This window comes from Diabrotica undecimpunctata, chromosome 6 (genome assembly GCF_040954645.1).
Source record: "Diabrotica undecimpunctata isolate CICGRU chromosome 6, icDiaUnde3, whole genome shotgun sequence".
Taxonomy (NCBI): domain Eukaryota; kingdom Metazoa; phylum Arthropoda; class Insecta; order Coleoptera; family Chrysomelidae; genus Diabrotica; species Diabrotica undecimpunctata.
The window spans coordinates 28,458,498-28,480,234 of NC_092808.1; the positions used below are offsets into that span (position 1 = coordinate 28,458,498).

At 32.4% G+C, this 21,737-nt stretch overlaps 2 protein-coding genes across 2 annotated transcripts in view; one reads left to right on the plus strand and one right to left on the minus strand.

Moving 5' to 3' along the window:
* LOC140443325 (nucleoporin p54-like) overlaps window positions 1-21,737 on the minus strand; it is a 124,072-nt gene that overhangs the window by 91,515 nt on the left and 10,820 nt on the right. The gene's annotated exons all lie outside the window — the stretch shown is intronic.
* LOC140443324 (uncharacterized) lies at window positions 1,893-18,907 on the plus strand. The gene is made up of 2 exons (XM_072534521.1): window positions 1,893-2,069; window positions 16,104-18,907. Exons 1-2 carry the CDS (start codon window positions 2,049-2,051, stop codon window positions 18,729-18,731), a joined length of 2,649 nt encoding a protein of 882 aa, XP_072390622.1. The 5' UTR covers window positions 1,893-2,048; the 3' UTR covers window positions 18,732-18,907.

Here is a 21,737-nt window from a genome sequence, read left to right on the forward strand (position 1 = left end):
GTTAAGGAGCTATGGTAGGTTATAGTTTTTTGGGTATGTGTCAGTTCGCCGTGCTTCCTTCTGAAGAAATCAGTGGGTTTTCCATTACATTATGGATGCATCTTTTTAAAATGACGACGCATTTTAGTTAGAAACATCGAACTGTTTGGTAACACTTTGCCGTAAATTACGCACTGTGGTTTGTTGTTCACATTGTGAACATTCACTACTTTTCGCAGATGATCAAGTCATTTTTGCACAAGACAGGGAGGATATGGAATATATGATAAGGAAATTAAAGGAAGAATATGAACTTTGGGGACTCAAGATAAATATGTGCAAGACCGAATACTTATGTATTGGACCCGAGGTTGCAGATTTGAACTTAAGTTTAGAAGAAGAGACTATTAAGAGTTGTAAGGCTTTTAAGTATTTAGGGTCAATGATTAGCCGAGACGCACCTCTGGCGCATTTGACGTCACTAACTCTTGCACAGACTCTTCAGCTTGTCGAATTATTTCCACATCAGTAATCGGTTCAACACTGCAATTGAAAAATTGTATTATCCAAATCTGGTTCTAGATAATCACAATATCCATATTTTAACACTTTTATGTTGTACAGCAGGGCCCGTGCCGTATATGTAACGGCGTAGGCATGTATAAATATATAAACTCTCAGAAAAATCGGGGTTATAGTAGGCTTCTCACTGGTTTAAGGGCACTTTCGTAATTGTTTACAATTTGTAAAAGTGAACGTGGTTCGGAGTTTTGTGTACTTACTGTATTTATAGAAAAGAGAGGTGCCCCGCAAAATATATCTCTTTACTTGGAGAACTTGGAAATGCTTGAAAATAGCATAATGTTCTCTTTTTATCAAGGAGATAAGTGTTTGCCTCAGCACACTACAGCAACAATCCCAGTATCAGTGGACGGACAGTATGGCAGTATTTCAAAGCATTCCGTTCACGGAACAACGTTTATTATCGCCATATTGGCGGAGTTTTTTTTCTAGTGTTTAACCATTCATTATCGCCTTATAGCGGAGCACCTGTAGATGCTTCGCGACGCACTCGGTGCTCCGTGGAGTACAGTTTGGGAAACGCTGTGTTAGAGCAAGTATATTTTGTTTTGTGTTACTGATTGAACCTATATCATTAGTAAATAACTACTTACATACTAATACATTAAAAAACATGATTAAAAAAATAAATAAAATGTCAACTTTTGACTGTTCCGTGTATTTTATTGTGTATTATATAAATGCTAGGGCTCGTAATCTATATAAAGAACCACCTATCCCAGTATGTCCGCCTACAGCGTCTTCCCATGGGAAGGCCATGTATTTAGGATGGAAGAAAACAGGCTTAAAAAAAACTGTTGAATACAAGAATGCAAGGGAAGAGACTTCTTGAGAGACCAAGAAAGTGATAGGAGGATGATGTGGATGAGGGCGCCAGAAATCTCCTTGGTAGTCGCTCGTGGAGGATAGTGACTGCAGACCGTAATGGATGGAGAAGTTGCTAGAGCCATATGATGGATGGATTTTTCATTCATGTGGTATTACATATATTCAAAAATAATTGGAAAAGAGTTTATCTATTTTGTTTTCACATATTTTAATTTAATCTGATTACTGAGGTTAATTTTATCAAAAAGAATAATTAGCCACCGAATTTAATTTACGTCACAATACGAAAAAAATTACGACACTCGACAAGGACGATTTTTTAAAATATAAAATAACTTTTTAAAAACTATATAGTACATATGCATTTTTTGTACGGATTAGGTCAGACAGGTTGATAAGAGAAACCACAATTCCTGGAAGGGAAACAAATTTTATCAACTATCAACGGTAACTTTTAACTACATAATATCGAAGCCGTTAGAAAAATATCAAAGGTGCAAAGTCTTCAAAAGAGCGCACAACAATTTATGAGCTTATTTTGGATTGAAGCGTTAAACGTAAATAAGTAATAATATCGAAAAAATAATAACATATTCAACAAAAATATTTTTAACTCTGAGGTTTTATTGTTTGTTTTGGTAAATGTTTATTGGGTAACCATGTCGGAATTTCTTGACCAGGTAAGATTTTTAAATATTGGTAAAAAATAGTAATATAAGCAACAAGTTCACAAAGCGGTACTTTTTTTAAGAATGTAAAAATTTACAGCAGGAGCCGTTAGGCGAGTGGAGAAATTCCATGTAGATACAGGAAAATAAGCAAAAAAGACACCCTGTTCCGGACCGTGACTAATCCAGATATCTTACAATTTTTTAGTTATTATATTCTCATATAATGAAAACCTATAAATGTTTTCCGCATCAATTTCGGCGGCTTTTTAAATTATTAACAATTTGGTGTAAAAAATGCAATTTTTTCGATTTTTTTGCTTACCAATGAAAAGCTTAATATTTAATGTTTTTAAATTAATTTTATAAATAGTTTAAAGTTTATAAATTAATTATTTAAATATTTATAAATTAAAAATAACCGGAATTTTACAAATTGGTTTTTCGTTGTAAAAAATTGTTTTTTTTTTTACTTTTTTTTTTTTAATGTATATTGATAGATTGATATTAACTATTAAACTTTCATTTACTTATGCGTAGAATTACTGTCTCTTCATTATTTTCTGACTAATGTGACTGCAAAAAAAGTCTGTGGGATAAACAAATAGAATAACTTTTAAACTAATTAATGGATCGATTTGAAATTTTGACGGTTTATTAACGACCGCAATATCCAACTTTGGGCGGAATAACAAATGCCTAGGAGGATTTTTACAATAGTTATAATCAAATAACGTTTTTGCCTTATTTTGCAGTTTTTGAAGAAACTAATTAATTTTACAACTTTTAATATTTACATTTTACAGCTTTTTTATGTTATAAAAGTTAAAACTTTGTAATTTTACCTCAAATATTAAGCTTTTCAATGCTAAGAAAAAATCGAAAAAATGGCATTTTTTACACTAAATTGATAATAATTAAAAAAAAAGACGACGAAATGTATGTGAAAAAGATATAAATTTTCTTTATATAGGCATATAATAACTAAAAAACTGTCAGATATCTGGATTAGTTACAGCCCCGAGAGGAATCTTATTTTCCCGGTTTATGAGTGAAAAATAGTAATTTATACTACAAGTACCTAAAGTGAAAAATAGTCATTTATGCTACAAGTACCTAAAGTGAAAACTGAAAAAACAGGTTATGCATGTGTTGCATACAATATTTTTTCTACGGCCTATACAAATAATAACAAAATCGATATTTGAAACCAATTAACCAATTAATTAATCTAATGACGAATACAAATGATTCAATTGGAAATTATAGACAATGAGACCCGGCGGTATCTGTTCTAAAACATCCTCATTTGGGCAAAACTTAAATAATCCTATTTTTTGCTTTAATCGCTTCGAATTTGTAAGAAAATTTAGTAAAATTCAATTTTTTTTCTCCTTTTCTTTGCTATATCTACGCAGCTATGAATTGTAGAAAAAAAATTGTGAAGATAAAGAGTTTATTATTTTTGTTGGGAATAAATCTCAATTTAAAATTAAGTTTATCTGACGTTTTGAATTTTTTTTTATTTTCAAACTGGAAATCGAAACGTCAAATAAACTTTTTTAAAGTAAAACTGTGGCTTATTCCCAACAAAGATAGTAAATTGCATTAAGATGCCACAAGAAAATAGCTTCAGAACACGAATAAAACAGGTTTGCAATTAAATTTCCTACAAGATGTAGTTGATTGCAGATTAAAAAAATAATTAATATTATTGCAAAATTAGCAAAAACCAAAATGAAAGAAGACTTAAAAAATAATTTTTTTTTAATAATCTTTTCAGGAATTTAAAAGACACATAGAATCTTCAAATTTTGCCCAGAAAATCGTTTTAATATAAAAAAAAACACTACACAAAATACATAAATACAATAAATCAAGTAGTTTTTGCAATCCAAATTTTTGAAAAAAAGTTATTAATATTCCAAATTATGTGGAGCCAACATAAAAAGTTTTAAATACTTGAAATTTTTATTACATATAAAAAGATATTCAAGCTTTTAAATAAAATTCGAATCATTGAAATCCGTTAACAGAAGAAGTAGGGAATTTTTTTAAACAACTGTACAATTTTTAAGCTAATACACAAATAGCTTTTTTAGTTTTCTATTACAATACAATATATTATTGAAAGGCTTACATATATATTATAACTTATTTTACAGTTTTGTTTTATAAAATTATTTAATTTCTTATTTTTTGTATATTTTTGTTCTTAATTATTATTAAATAAAAGATTTATTAAATTCATTTTTTATTTAATAATTTAATAAATCCCGGATTGAGTCATTTTTTAAACTATTTAAATGCAAAAAAATAAATATTTATATAATTATAAATATACAAAAAATAAGAAATTAAATAATTCTACAAGAACTGTAAAATCTATTCTAATCTAAGTCTTTTATTAATATGTATTGAAATTAAAAATTGAAAAAGTTATTCTATTTATTTATTAGCTTAAACATTCTAGTGGTTAAAAAAATTCCCTAGGCTCTCGTATATTCTTTTCTTCTTAGGGTGCCTGTCCGCTCCGAACGTTGGCGATCATTCTGGCTATGATGACTTTGTTGGTTGCAATACGGAATAGCTGTATTGAGGTCTTTCTATTATATCGTAAGCCACGATATTCTTCTTCGTCCTGGGGCCCTTTTTCCTTCAATTTTACCTTGCAAAATGCATTGGAGTAGCTCATATCTGCCTTGATTTCTCATTATATGTCCCAAGTATTACAGCTTACGGCCCTTCACGATGTTGACCAAATCCACGGTTGTGTTTATCCTCTGTAGTACTTCCTCATTGTTGCCTTTGTCTATCCATGGTATCTTCAGGATCCTTCTGTATAACCGTAGCTCAAAAGCCTGAAGTTTTGATAGAGTTTCCGTCTAATGTCCACGTTTCTACTCCGTACAGAAGCACTGAGTACCCGTAACATTTAAGGAGCCTTATTTATGTTTCTTGACTATGAGCTCTGTGTTCAAGAGCCATGATCTCACCCTAGAAATAAAAATAAGGCTCCTTAAATGTTATGTGTACTCAGTGCTTCTGTACGGAGTAGAAACGTGGACATTGAAGGCGGAAACTCTATCAAAACTTCAGCCTTTTCAGCTACGGTTATACAAAAGGATCCTGAAGATATCATGGACAGACAAAGTCACCAATGAAGAAGTACTGCGGAGGATCAACACAACCGCGGATTTGGTCAACATCGTGAAGGGCCGTAAGCTGCAGTACTTGTGACATATAATGAGAAATCAAGGCAGATACGAGCTACTTCAATGCATTTTGCAAGGTAAAATTGGCTATCCTGGCTTGCTAACCTGAAGGCATGGTATAGAAAGACCTCAACACAGCTATTCCGTATAGCAGAATGATCGCCAGCGTTCGGAACGGACAGGCACCCTAAGAAGATTTTTGTTTCTAGCGTGAGGTCATGACTCTTGAACACAGAGTTCATAGTCAAGAATGTACTTTTTGCCTTTCCGATGCGACATTTAATCTCTTAGGTATGGTCTAATGACTCCTTGATTATAGTTCTCAAGTAGTTGTACTGTGAGACAAGTTCAATTCTCATTTGGTTCAGATATAGATTTACTCCAGTTATGTTTCCTTGCTGATGGTCATTAGCTTGGTTTTTATATCCTGGTGTTTATATCCAGTCCATTTGTTCTACTTGTTTCCGTTATTTTGTTCATTAAGTTTTGCAGCCCTTTTAGAGCCTCTTCAAAAATGTGCTCCGACATAAATGTTTCATCACAGATTGAATATCAGTGGTGAAATTATGCACCCCTGTCTCACTCCCCTTAACATTTTGACCTGATCTGTATATTCTCCATCTATTCGGAGCACCTAACCGATTTCAATTATTCGAATTTTATTTGAAAGCTTGAATGACCTTTTTAATCCAGGGTATGACGGTAAAAATAGTAGAAAACTCGATTTTTTTATATGCATCGATTTGATTGAAATTTTGACTATGCCAATATGTGCTTTTCTTCTGGGGGTGGTTATCACCTAAACTCGGGGAAGGAAAAGTTTATCAAAAAAAAACATGGTAAAAATTTTTTTTGTCAAAAATCAAGTTTTTAGCGAATAACTCAAAAAATTAGATTTTATCGGGAAAATTGTTTGGATATAAAATGAAGCTTATAAAACATAGAGATTTGTTTTTTATTATTACCGTATTTTACCGTACTTTATATTAACAAAGTTATAGCTGTTCGAAAGAAGACTTATTCATCGAATACAAAAATCCAAACATATCATGCTGAATGAGCGGAAAATGGTAAATTTTTCATGGAAAGCTTAGAGAAACTTTTTCAACGATCTTTAAAAACAACTTAAACTGACCACTGATAAAAGAGATCTGCATGAAAATTCAGGTAAGTTATATCTAAAATATACTCCGCTTATATTTTTTATGGAGTAGAAAGTAACAAAATCACCCCCGCCAAAACCACCCTGGTTGAAATTATTCGTTGTTCATTTACCATTGACTTCATTTATATGCAGACATTAAATTCTGAAAGTTTAACTAGTTTAGAAGGTTTAGTTTTAAAAAAATCCGAGTTTAAAATGATGGCACTATTTTCTGAATTTCTCAAAAAATCACTCTTTTTCAAAATAACTTAAGAACTAAAAAAGAACAGAAAAGATTAACAGAAAAATGCTAGAATACAAAAAAAAACAGCTTTTTTTTACTGAAGATTTAGAGTTTTTTTTTATATACCAAAAATTAAACGAGCTGATTGTTTAAAGTTGTATTCGCATGACTTTAGCACCATCTTCAAGCCCTTTCAGCGCAGCCCTTTCTAAAACAAAGAGCTTGAAAAAAGTATAGAATAGTTTATTTTATAAGCTACAAAGTGGTGTATATTCTATTTTTTTCAAGCTCTTCGTTTTAACGATAGTTGCGCAGAAATGGCTTGAAGATGGTGCTAAACGCAAGCGAATACAATCTTTAAACAATCATATATCTCGATTAATTTTTAGTTTATCTTTATTTTTATTTTTATAAGAAGAAAAAATAAATCAAAATTTTCAGTAAAATAAAAGCTGTTTCTTGTATTGTACAATTTTTTCTGTATCTTTTTAAGTTGTTAAGTTATTTTCAAAAAAGCGGATTTTTTGAGAAATTCCCAGAAAATAGTTTCTTTAGTTTAAACTTGGATTTTTTCAAAAATAAACCTTCTAAACTAGTTAAACTTCCAAAATGTAATTTTTGTATATAAATGATGTAAATTGTAAATAAACAACGAATCGTTTCATCCAGGGTGGTTTTGGAAGGTTTTCCATAAAAACCGTTTTTACTCATTTAACATCATAATGCATGTTCAACACCATAACTTTGTCAATATTAAGTTTACGGTAATAATAAACAACTAAAAATCTCTTTATTTTATCAGCTTCATTTCATATCCAAACAGTTTTCAGGATCAAATCTGAATTTTTGGAGTTATTCGATAAAAAACCGTTTAAACATGCTTTTTTGACGAGTAATTTGTGAACTTTCAGTCACGAACAACTTCAAAAATACTTTTCGAAAAAACTCTAAAGAACATTTCTATCTTAAAATTCACTATTCTAATGACTACCATGATTTTTGGTTGATAAAATTGTTCAACCCTCGAATTGGGGTGGTTAAAACCACCCTCAGAGGAAAAGCACATATTCGCGTAGGGTAGATTTTGATCTTTGAGCTATTTTCTACCTACTGTAAAAATTTCAAGCAAATCCATGCATATTAAAAAAATTCTAAGGTTTTCTACTATTTTTACCGTCATATCCTGCACTACAGTTAAATTTATTAACGGATATAGACATATCAACATAAAATATATACTTTTTTGAATTTTGGATAATATAGATTCCTGTTTACGTCTTTTTTATTGGATGTGTTGTTGTTTTTTTTGTACGGTGAATTGTATATCATTATATTGTTTCCAAATGTTTCACTTGTATATGATATTGTTGGTACGGATATTGCGTTCAATTTCAATAATCATGTTACTTTCACTTTATTTTCTGATTTTTCGAAAATTTTGTCATTGTATCCTCTGACATAATTTCTACCAAGAGTTCGGTCATCTATACTGTTTCTACATTGTTATTTTTGTCCCTATTGTCTCTTTTCTTTTAAGTTATTATCATTATGAAGCCATTATCGTTATTAATATAATGACCATAACCATATTGAGAATACTCAGTATATCTAAGAATACCTACCATACCGTACATACTCAGAATACCTTATTGAAAGAGTGTCATATATGTCCGTTATCCCGTCTGTAAGAAAACTGTTAAATTTGGGGCGGCAGGTCTTCTAATTCCTCTCATATTTTAAGACTTTTTTCTTCTTTTCATATTTTTTGGAATTTTCAGGTATCACACTCTGGTTAGAGACTTTCTTTTACTTAACTCTTCCATTTTTTCTATCAATAAGTCATGTCACCGAAGTTACAGATATTACACCTAAATTATTTATATGTTCAAAAATTCAGAGGAATTAATTTATTAAACACAACACTAAAATTATAAAAAACTGAATGAAATTATAACACTAGCAGAAGAACAACAAGGTTTTAGATCGGGAAGATCATGAGGCAAGTGCAAGTGCATTAGAATACAACAAACCAGCATATATATGTTTCGTGGACCTTAAGAAGGCATTTGACCAGGTCAAATTAAAGGACGATATCCACTTGTACGCACGAGAGATACATTTAGGAATAATCAAAAAGATCGAAAATGTCTACCAAAACAATACAATAAAAGTAGAAGTAGAAGAAGAACTAACTGACCCTATTGAAGCTTATTGAAGCTCTCAATGGGATAAGACAGTACGACTCCTTGGGTCCTCTATTGTTCAACCTGATTATGGATGATAAAAAAAAAGGAAGAACTAAAACAGGATACCAGATTGGAGAAAAACTTGAAATAATCTGCTATGCAGATAACGCAATACTAGACTCTCAAAGTGAAGACGATTTACAACGTATGCTGCACCAATTTAATATAACTTCCAGAAAATTTAACATGTTAATTTCACTAAAAAAGACCAAATGCAAGGTTATAACAGCACTAAAACGTAAATTGAAGCTGGAAGGTCAGATAATAGAACAAGTGATGGAGTTTAAATATCCAGGCATCATATTATCTAGCTATGAAAAGCTCGAAACTGAAGTGGAAGATCATCAGGCCAATAATGACATACGCGGCAGAAACACGACATGCCAGAGAGGACAAAAACAATGTTAGAAACAGCAGAGATGAAAACACTTAGAAAAATTGATGGTAAAACACTGGGACAGAGTTAAAAGTACATATATACGACGTAGATGCAAGGTGGAGAATATCAAGGACTAGGTAAGACCACGAAAATTATGGAACGACAACTTACTAGAGCCACATTGAAAAACAGACATAGTCATGTCTACGTAAAAAGAAGAAGAAAAAGAATTCAGTCGGCTCCTTCGATAGTCTGTTATAACGGGATATTATTATAAAATTTAAATAAATTGAAGCAAATAAATAAAAAAGGAAATTGAATAAAACATAAAATTAGAAATCACATAACTACATTACCTATATAAATTCTCTTTGAGATTAAGTATATGAAATTAAATATTTTTCTAGATATAAAAGATACTTTCTGTGCCTTTCTAGGCGTATCTATAAAAGTTTTTAATTTTTTCGCCACTCTTCCAATTGCAACATATTTAACAAGTTGTTTCATTGACAATAGATTATTATTCTCTAATTTGGTCCTTATTATTCCAAAGTTTAACCTGATGGCAGATTTCTAAACAAACTATTTTTATCATAACTTAAACTAAAATATTATTGGCATACAATATATGTATTATGTATTTTTTATACATATTTCAGTTATATTTGCGAATGAATGAATAAACAAAAATATTATTTACAAATAGATCCAACCGCATTTTCATGAATGGGTTTATTTGGAATGTATTTTAATGATAATTTTTCGACTGTTCTAACAACCATTCAAATTTCGTCATTTTGTGTCATGTGGAACAATTTTACCCAATCATGTCAACATTAGACTGATAATTGCATTCAGTGCAATTTTCAATCCCTATGACAACACGATCGAGTTTGACAACTCCATCCAAATAAATTTCAAAATGTCACGTTTCGGCAATGAGAATGTTCAAAGTTAAATTTTAATAATTGTACTTTCACTAACTGTACTTTTAATAAATAAATGTTTCGTTATGTTGAGTTATGATTTTTTTTTTTCGAAAAATTATCCGCCGAATATCCCTCGGACATTGATGAATGCCTCATAATTTCATGACAAATTTCTCAAGCTCGTTGCTTGGTAACAGCACTCAGCCTTCGGCTTCGTGCTGTTACCAAGGAACGAGCTTTCGATTGTCATGAAATTATCTCGTCTGTTATCAATGTCCTAGGGATATTACTACTGATAAGTGATGGTCATTTTGAATAGTCCAGTTTGCAGAGAACCAGTGGTTTTTCAAAGCAGGTTCAAGAAGTTTTCGTGAGCTTAAAAATTAATTTATCTCCACTGATTTGTCAATTTATCTAAAAAGATAGCAAAAAAATTATAGACATACGCAAGAGGAGATAAACTTAGATTTTCAATCTAAACCAACACGCCAGACCAACGCAACGTGGATGCAGTAGTTTAATTTTGAACTTTTGTAACATTTGCTTCTGTATTTTAATAAATATCGAGAAAGATTACATTTTAATGTTATATTTGTAGTATATAACAATAGTTGTGGCAGCATAAAAGTAATAAAATTCAATTGAATTTCCAAGGTGAGCTTATCAGAGTTATCGATATAATTTTGTTTTACCTAATCATAATGTGTATGCTCTAGATGCAATAAAACAGGATGTATTTTTATTTATTAATTAATTATTGATTAATTCTACCGGTATAAATAAAAGCTATAGTGTTGCCTGGAAATAAATATACAATTTTTCGAACGTTTGCTGTATTTGCTGATGTTTTCTATCACGATAATAATCTATTTCTTAGGGTATTGTCTTCATTGTAGGTTGGCACTAACCTCTGTCTATTTTTTTTATGAGATTAAGCCCCAATTATTGGTTTTGATTGTGATGAAAATCACATTTTTAATTAATTAATGTTTGAAGTGTCGTCTGTTTTGTTAATTAACTAATGTTTCGTCTGTCGTTGACGAATAATGTTTGAAGTAATGTTAATCGTTTGACGATAGGATACCTGAACACATACAACATACAAAGAACTACACACACGGACAAATTCAATAAACTTTTGGAAAATATAAATAAAAACAAATACAATAACCTTCTAAGACACAATACCAACAGCACAACAGTTGTCAATCTATCAAAGAGACAGACAAAGAGACAGAGAACCTGTTGATCAAAAGATCTAAATTATGCTGTAACACGCCCAACAGTTCCTAAACTAGACATAATCCGTACAGTTGAAAGTCTGTCAAGTACTACCAACACATGAAAAAGAAGAATACAGAGTATTGTGCAAAAAGGAACTGGAGAAAAACACAAAGAACAAAGCAAATGTCAGCAAAGTGGTCCTAAAAGAAGATGAGTCCATAATAATATTACCAGCCGACAAGTGCAACGCAACTGTAATCATGAACAAAAGCCAATACCAGGAGATAATTCAGGAATTGGTCACAAGTGGACTCTTACACCAAATTAAAAAAAAGATAAAACCAAATCACTGGAAAACAAAATATACAAAACACTAAACAAATTTAACGAATACCTGACAGATTACCAAACAAGAACATTTACACCACACTTCAACAGGACACCACACTTATATGGAGTTCCAAAAATTCACAAAGATAATGTGCTTCTCGAACCTATTTGTAGCAGCATGGGTTCCTCATGCAGCAGACTGCCAAAGTTCCTCCTAGACAAAATACAACCTCTAGCACACAACACAATATCTTTCATCAAAAACTCACATTTCATGCAAAAACTAGAAGAAATAAATTACAATTCTAACAAGATGCTAGTTAGTTTTGTTATCACCAGTGTTTTCACCAATGTACCATTGGAAAAACTTTAAAAATAATAAGAGACAAACTAGAGAGGGATGATACACTGACAACAAAATCAAACTAAATATATCAGCTATCATGGAGTTACTAACACTCTCCACAGATAACTGAAACTTATCTCCATTATTCGCGGATATATTCTAAGATGATTTTGAACACAATATTGTACACAAACAAGACAAACAACCCACAGTATGGTGAAGATATGTAAATGATGTGTTCTCCATTTGGCCCCACGGACTAGAAGCATTGGATAAATTTCCGATGGACATCAACAATAAAGAAGAATCAATCAAATTCACCATGGAACATGAAGACAACAACACACTTCCTATTCTGGACGTGCTAATCACAAAAGAAGACACAGGGTATGCAACCAAAGTCTCCAGAAAACCAACCCATACCACGATATATTTAAATTACCACTTCAACCACAACATTAACATCAAATATGAAATCATTAAATCCCTATATGATAGAGCCCGAAGCTCCTGCTCAAATGAAAATGCACTTCAGGAAGAGAAAAACCTCAAAAAGGGACTCAAAGATAACAACATTACCATATGTAAAGGGCTTATAAAAAAACAGAAGAGGATAGGAAACAAGTACATCACAATAACATTCAAAACAAGCAACACACTGAGGTCCATCCTGTCCAAAACCAAACCCAACAAATAGAAATGTCAAACATTATTTAATTAAAAATTTGATTTTCATCACAATCACAACCAATAATTGTGGCTTAATCCAATAAAAAACATAATATTTAAGTTAAAATAAATATATTTTCAACCGAAATTGAGGTTAAGTAAATAATGTTAAAATGTTACCAGAAAATAGCTACTAAACAATACCCTGGCCTGTTGACCAAGACATAGATTCCTGTCTTTGATATTACCTACAGAATCTACCAAGCTGTTTTTCTTTTTCTTCTTCTTTTTATGTAGACATGACTCTGTCTGTTTTTCAATGTGCCACCAGTAAGTTGTCGTTCCATAGTTTTTGTGGTCTTCCTACTGATCGTCTTCCTATTGGAGAATCGTCTCTTGCCGTCTTTACTACTCTATTTGTATATTCGGCTTATATGATCGTCCCTTCTATTTTTCTATTTCTTACCCAGTCCTTGATATTCTCCACCTTGATGTCGTATATCTGTATTTCTAGCTCTGTCGTATAGTGTATTACCATCAATATTTCTAAGAGTTTTCATCTCTGCTGTTTCTAATATTATTTTTGTCCTCTCTGTGTCAGGTCGTGTTTCTTGTATTGCAGCGTGATTCTTACTGGTCTGATGACTGTTTTGTAAATTCTGTATTTCATTTCTTTTCTGACATTTTTATTTCTCCAAATTGTTTCATTCACGAAACCTGCGGCTCTGTTTGCTCTATTCATTTAATCTTCCACTTCTGTTTCGAGCTTTCGATAGTGTGATGCCTAGATATTTACATTCCATTGCTTGTATTGCTAGAGAGTAGTATTGCGTCGTCTGCATAGCAGATTATTTTAAGTTGTTTTTCTTCCATTTGGTATCCTTTTTTAGTTCTTCCTTTTTTTATTTTTTCGTCCATGATCGGTTGAACAATAGAGGAAATCTCGCTGTCTTGTCCCATTACCAGCTTCAATTGGGTCAGTTAGTTCTTCTACTTTTACTTTTATTGTGTTGTTTTGGTAGATATTTTCGATTGTTTTGATTATTCCTAGAGGTATCTCTCCTGCGTATAATAAGTGGATAACGTCCTTCAATTTGACCCTGTCAAATGCCTTCTTAAGTTCCACGAAACGTAGATATACCGGTTCGTTGTATTCTAATAATTTCTCTTGCACTTGCCTCATTATAAATATAGCGTCGGTGAACGATATTCTCGACCAAAACCTATCTTCTTATGCTATTGTTATAATTTCATTCAGACAGTTTATATGTTGTTATCATTTTGGTTGTTAATTTTAGTGTTGTGTTTAATAATTAATTCCTCTGTAATTTTCCGGGTCAAATTTGTCTTCCTTTGTGACGGGAGTTATTAAGATGATTGATCTCTATTCTTATGCTACTCTATTTTGTTCTATTATTTTTTGAATCAGTTTTAATAGTTGTTTGGTCAGATCTGGTCCTTCGTACATTAGAAGTCCATTGAACTGTGAAAACGTTTTTGAAAATAGACAATGTAGAGAATTTCATCATAAGTGGCTCGACAATCCATTGTGGATCTTGGCCTGCTCACAAGTCGCCACTCCTGTCGATTCCTGGCAACTTCCCTCCATCTTCTAACTCTTAGAATGTAGAGAATTTATTACAAGGATAATTTTTCGACTGTTCTAACAACCATTCAAATTTCGTCATTTTGTGTCATGTGGAACAATTTCACCCAATCATGTCAACATTAGACTGATAATTGCATTCAGTGCAATTTTCAATCCCTATGACAACACGATCGAGAATTTATTACAAGGATAATTTTTCGACTGTTCTAACAACCATTCAAATTTCATCATTTTGTGTCATGTGGAACAATTTCACCCAATCATGTCAACATTAGACTGATAATTGCATTCAGTGCAATTTTCAATCCCTATGACAACACGATCGAGTTTGACAACTTCATCCAAATAAATTTCAAAATGTCAAAAATTTGCAAAAAAAAACACTCGAATAGATCAACTGCTGTTAGCGAATTAGCAAAAAGTGGTGTAGAAGAACAACAATTGCTAAAAATTACTGGTCATGGCAATCAGAATTCTATAAAACCATACTTGAATCTCGATCAAGAACACCACAACAAGATTAAAAATTTTATGCGTGGTAGTATATCTTCTATAGTAGAGAACAGCAACGAATCTAATATTAACTTAAATTTTAATAATTGTACTTTCACTAACTGTACTTTTAATAAATAAATGTTTCGTTATGATTTTTTTTTTTCGAAAAATTATCCGCCGAATATCCCTCGGACATTGATGAATGCCCCATAATTTCATGACAAATTTCTCAAGCTCGTTGCTTGGTAACAGCACTCAGCCTTCGGCTTCGTGCTGTTACCAAGGAACGAGCTTTCGATTGTCATGAAATTATCTTGTCTGTTATCAATGTCCTAGGGATATTACTACTGAAAATCAGCTCACTGTGAGTTTTGTTTTATAATTCCTGATGTATTTTGGTGTTTTTTTCCATTCCCTTTTAACTCATCGTCATTTCGTATGTGTTCTAACCAAGATCTTCTTGAAGATCTCCTCCAAATGTCCATTTCAGTATTTAAAAGTTTGGCGTTATATCTTTTGGTTAATTTCCACACTTCTGTCCCATATATTAATAATGGTTTTGACTTGTATTGTAGATTCGTCTTTCTGTATCTTCTATTATATTTTTACTGTCGCCCGAATCTGGAGAATTCTGGAAATATTAATTTGACCTTCCCAGTTTGAATTGGTATCAGCCCGAGTTGTCTGACGAAACGGGAACGCTGAAATAACAGTTATAACACTATTGATACCGATTCAAACATGGAAGAATACTGACTAATTTGTGCTCCAACATCATAGGTTTTAACTCCAAACAACTTTTCATACTAACAATTTTCGATATTGTGAAATATAAAGGTACTTTGTTCTTGAACTAAATTCATATTTTTTGACATACCTCGTATACTATTGATAGAATTTTATATCTAATGATTGCACCATACATTTTACACCATCCAGAGCTTTAAGAGAGAAAAGAATAACTTTTTTTACTCTCTCGTTCTCTGTGTGAATTAGCACACATAGAACGGCCAGTGAATGTCCCTGCTTATTTCCGACTAAAAGTGGATAGCTACAAAAGTGCCGTCTACTTTGATGGTCATAAACGAAAAAAATTTAATAAAATTCTGTCTTGAGCTGTTAGAAATATATATACACATATGTATACGTGTTGTAGTTAGTCATATTTGAAAATTCAAAAAATTAATCAGAATTAATTTGAACCTTTTTGTTTCAGAGTCTTACCGATGATTTAAACGATCTTGAAGAATCAGATTTCGAGACCAAAAGTTTTTGGAATACAGAACATACGAGTATACCGCCGACTAAAGAAACAAAGTTGCTGCAGTTTTTTAACAATATGTACAATTATAAACCGGAAAAATATGTAAAATACGATCAGCCGCTATTTCATCCAGGGGCCGAAGAAAGCAAAGAGAGTACGTTGCAATTTACTGACGATTTTATTTATACTGAAAGTCCTGTATATATCGAGTCGAATTTAAAGAGTAGTATAAGGAATAGTCTAACTCACGAATCTTTACAGGGAATTGATAGTTATGGAAATAATTTAAAAGCAGATATAGATAATTTACCTCAAGAAATGATCCGGACATTGTCACCATGGCATCAAACGGTCAAAAATACTGTTGGTACTGCAAGTAAAAACTCCGTATTAAGTACTGACTTTAATGGGGAAAAACAATTATTTAAACAGTTCAAATCTACAATTGAGCACACTCCATTGCACAACACTGAAAGTACTAACCCATTAACAGAAAACCATTTTCAACAAACAGTTCAAAATATATCAGCACAAAGCACAAACATCATTGAACATAGTTTGTCTAATACTCTTGGTACAGATCAAAATGCAATCCAAACTACTTTATCATATACTAAACCAGAATCATTTATTTCAACAGAAAGTTCTACAAATATAACTGACAAAGTAACAGATTATTCGCAAAATGTAACAGTTGAAAGTATAACATTAAATAATGACCAGGAATCTTCTTCATCTATAATGAACAAGCTTTTACAAAACTTTGATAATATACAACAAGAAAACGACACAGCTGTTGGCTCAGAAAACTCCAGTATGCTTCAAAATATTATTGATAATGTTAGTACTACTGAAAATATAACAGTTGAAAGTACCACTTTAAGTAACAATAAAGAACCTTCCCCATCTATAATGAACACTCTGTTAAGAAACTTACATAATATACAACCAGAAAACAACACAACTTTTGTTCCAAAAAACTCCAGTATGTTTCAAAATATTGATTCTGTCAGATCTACTGAAATATCTATAGAATCACCGAACGTAACTGAAAATATATGGACAATGTTGAACAATAATACTCAAAGTTTTGAAACCACTGACAGCGTTTTTACAATAGAATTGACAAGAAATGCGGAAAACTTGACATCAGAACTAGCAACTTCAAATAATTTTATTGATACCAGCATTGATAGTAGTTCAGAATCTTTACAAACAACAGTAGAGGGTTTATTAACAGATTTGTATAATGAAGTCAAAAAACACGCGAGAACAGATCCAATATCAAATCCTACAGAAACTCACAAGGACGTGACTTATACGATGACTGAAGTATCTGCAACAACTACACCTTCACAACCAATTATTCACGAGCAAGTTTTTCAAAACACTACTTCAGTTCTAGAAGATACTACAACAGCTACAAGTAATACCATGGAAACTTTGCAAACTACATTAAAACATTTACTCACAGATGTCCCTAATAAAATCAAAGAACAGGTAACAACCGCTTCCACACCAAATTCTACACAGACTACCGCATATACGGATATGACTGAGGAAACTCCAACAACCACAGTATTAGAAACAATTGTAGATCAACAGATGATTACCGATTTTCCACCAAGAAATATATCTTCAACGCTACAAGAAATAGTTTCTTCAACAAAACCATACTTCATAAAAACGACTCAAACCGATTCCACTAGTTTCCAAACGAGAAATATTTCTGACGACAGCACGGAAATTTTGCAAAATATAACTGAAGTTCTCACAGAGGCTACCGCAGCTGCAAGTAATACAGAAGAAACTTTACAAACCACTGTTAAAGATCTACTCACAGATTTCCGAAATAATATTATAGAACAGGTGACAATAGTTTCCACAACAAATTCTACAGACCTTACAACATTTAGAGATACGAGTTATGCCTCAAATGAGATGACGCCAACTACAGAACTACTAACAACGGTACCTCAGCATACAATAACTACACATTTAACATCAAGTGATATTCCTTCAACGGTGCCGACTGTATTTTCTTCCACAGACACATATTTCACAACAACAACACAACAATTTTCCGATACACCAGAAACATCACACTTTATGGAAGGAACTGCAGAAGTAGCGGAAAATATAGCATCCGTTTTCGAAGAAACAACAACAGAAAGTGTTTTAAAAGATGAATACTTCACACCTACAATCAAAAATATACTAACTGATCTTCAAAATTCTGTACAACAGACAACATCTACAAAATTGCCAAAATTTGAATCCAGATTTGAAGATTTCACTGACGATGTTGATGTTACTGAAATACCACAAAATCCTTCGGTGTTAAACATAACATCTGAAGCTCCTATATTTAATACTACTATGGTAAATGATCCGGATCCAATGTTTGATGAAGACCGTTGGCTTGTATATGTAGGTGTGGGATTTGTGGGAGCTGTAGTAGTTCTTTTTTTATTAAGTATTTTTACTTATTTATACGTTCGAAAAATGAAGAAGTATTCAAACTATCGACTGGCTCGTACGAGAGACACTTTTAGCAGTGTAGTGAGTAAAGATCCTTAATTATTTTTTTTTTTAGAATATTGAACGTAAAAAGTTGTTCAATTGTATAATAAATAATAATGCAGCATAAATTTTGTACATTTTTGGGGATTACTCATACAGTATTATTAAGATTTGTAATTTTTTAGATTTAGTTGTTATTTCGAGTATTTATAAAGCTGTAAAACAATAAACTATATTATTTGTATTACTTATATTTCTTAATTCCTGATAAAGAAGAAGGGTTCTGCCTCTAGTCATTTTTTCTAACTCATGCACAGGTCTTCTGCATATTCCTGTAATTGGATCGATCAATCTTGTTGGAGATCTTCCTCGTGATCTTAGGACTTCTACCTTTCCTTGGATAATAAGTCTGTCCATGTTTTCTGTGACTGCTCTCATAACATGTCCAAAATATTTTAATTCTTGAAGATGGACTTTGCCGGAAATCCGTTTGCTTTCTTCTTTCCGCTTGTCGTAGGGTCCACATCCTTATGTCAATATTGGAAATATTTTTCCTTCCATATTTTGACCAGCTTCGACTTTTGCCAGATCACATCTACGTTTTATTTCCTCCTGTAATGATCTCAGATATAAATATGAGCTCACAACCTCTGTTGTATTATTTCTGGATCTAGTGTTTTGTTATACTTTGATCGCCATTCTTATATCATTCTAGAGTATATTAGGTTCTTCTTCGATTTCTTCAGGGATTTGGTGAACAAGTTTCAGGCGTTGATCATCTTTATATAGTTCACGGCAATATACTCTCCATGTCTCTGCTATATCTTCTCTGTTGGTTCTCAGGGTTCCTAAGTGGTCTTCAAAGGCCACGTTCTGGCTTTAAAGTCTCTTGTTATGTAGCGTATTTTTCTAAATGGATCTCTTGACTGATTGTTTCTATCGTGGCTCTAAATTTCTTTTCATATATTGTGATAGCATTGTTGTTTATCAGCCTTTCATCTTCGTTTTATTTCTTTGTTGAGGTCTCTTAAACTAGCTTTTTCCCTTTCACTATATACACTGCAAACCTAAGGAGGAATGAGAGACATTCGACAAACAATTGCAAACCATCCTTGAAATACCTCATGAGGAACCTTTAATTCTTGTGGGTGACTTTAAAGCACGAATCGGAAATGAAATAGTTGCAGGAGTAAAACAACGATTTAATGAAAACCATGTCAACGCAAAACGAAGAAATCACGGCTAATCTCTGTGCTTTTAACGAACTGAGAATCAATAATACATTTTTCGACCCTAAGCTCCAGTAGAAATATACATTTGAAAACTCCAAGGGGCACAAATCTATGATTGATTTTATAATCACTAATAGCAAATTCCACCCAAAGCAGATTCTAGATATCCGAACTTTAAACTCAGCAGACGCAGGGAGTGAACACAGACTAGTATTAGCAAAAATAAGAATGAAAATAACACCAAAACATTTTCTACAGGAAATCACAGAGAAAAAATTCAATGTAGAATCACTGTGGAACGACTCTACAAGAGAAATGTACCAAAGGAGGCTAGCACAGAAGATACAGCTGAAACAAATAGACGACATCGACGATATAAACGCGAGCTGGGAGAGAATTAAAAACAACATTGAAGAAGCAGCAACAGAAGCTCTAGGAAAACGTAAAGTCATATTGAATCTGAAACAAAAGAAACAACAACAATACACCATGGTTCAGAAAAGAATGTAAAGAAAGGCCTACTAGAAGCACAAAACATCAAATACTCCAGAATCCCGAGATACCTATAGAAGAATATAAAATGAAACAAAGCAGTTGGTAAGAAGAACAAAAAATAAACACTGGGAAATTTACAAAAAGGATGGAAAGAGACTTCTACGGAACACAAAAACAAATATGGAGATTCGAAAGGAACCAACAGAAAGAAATGGCAGAATTAAGGGAATACAATAACATACCAGTAAACGAATGGGAAATATACCTGACGGAACTGTTTAAAAGAAAGGAAAATAATAATCAACACAATAACGTACCTGAATTACGACACGAAATCGAAATCAGTTTTCAGGAAGTAGAGATAGCCATAAATTCACTCAAAAATAGAAAATTACCAGGACCAGACGGAATAACCAACGAGCTTCTAAAACACGGAGGAGAAAGTATAACCCTAGAGATGACAAAACTTATATAAAAACTAATATTGCACTGCAAGATCCCAGACGCATGGAGAAACTGCATAATGATACCAATGTTCAAGAAAGGAGATAAAGAAGACCCCAACAATTATAGAGGTATAAATCTACTGAACACCGCACTTAAGCTCACTAAAAAAGTCCTAACCAACAAAATCAATATACTAACAACTTTATCAGATGAACAACAAGGATTCGGATTCGGAAGATCCTGCGTAGACGCCGTATTTGTACTAAGACAAATCACAGAAAAGGCCATCGAGTACAATAAACCAGTATATCTATGTTTAATAGACCTGACAAAGGCTTTCGATCGCATCCAAGTCGAAGACGTCTTACACCTACTGTATAAAAGAAACATACCAATCAATATTATACAAACCATCGAAAACATCTTACATAATCGAATACAGGCAAAGATAAATGGAAAACTAACACAGTATAAACCAGTACAAAGCGGAGTCAGACAGGGTGACTCGTTAAGCCTACTTCTCTTTAATATAATAATCGACGAAATAATACAAGCAGTACATAAAGGTCATGGTTACAGAATGGGGAACAAGCTCAAAAGATTAACACACATCTTCAATACAACATCTAAATACCCTCTACGATGTAAAATCGAAATTGATGGGAAAATAATAAAGCAGGAAGCAAGGTTTAGATATCTGGGAATAGATATAACTAGTTACAGAGTTGTTGAAGAAGAAGTACGACAACAAAGCTTAAAAGCAAGTAAAGCGGCGGGATCTCTTAATGACACAATCTGGAAAAACAAACACCTAAGACAATACACAAAAACAAGAATCTATAAAGCAGTAATTCGACCTATATTAACATACACGGCGGAGACAAGACCT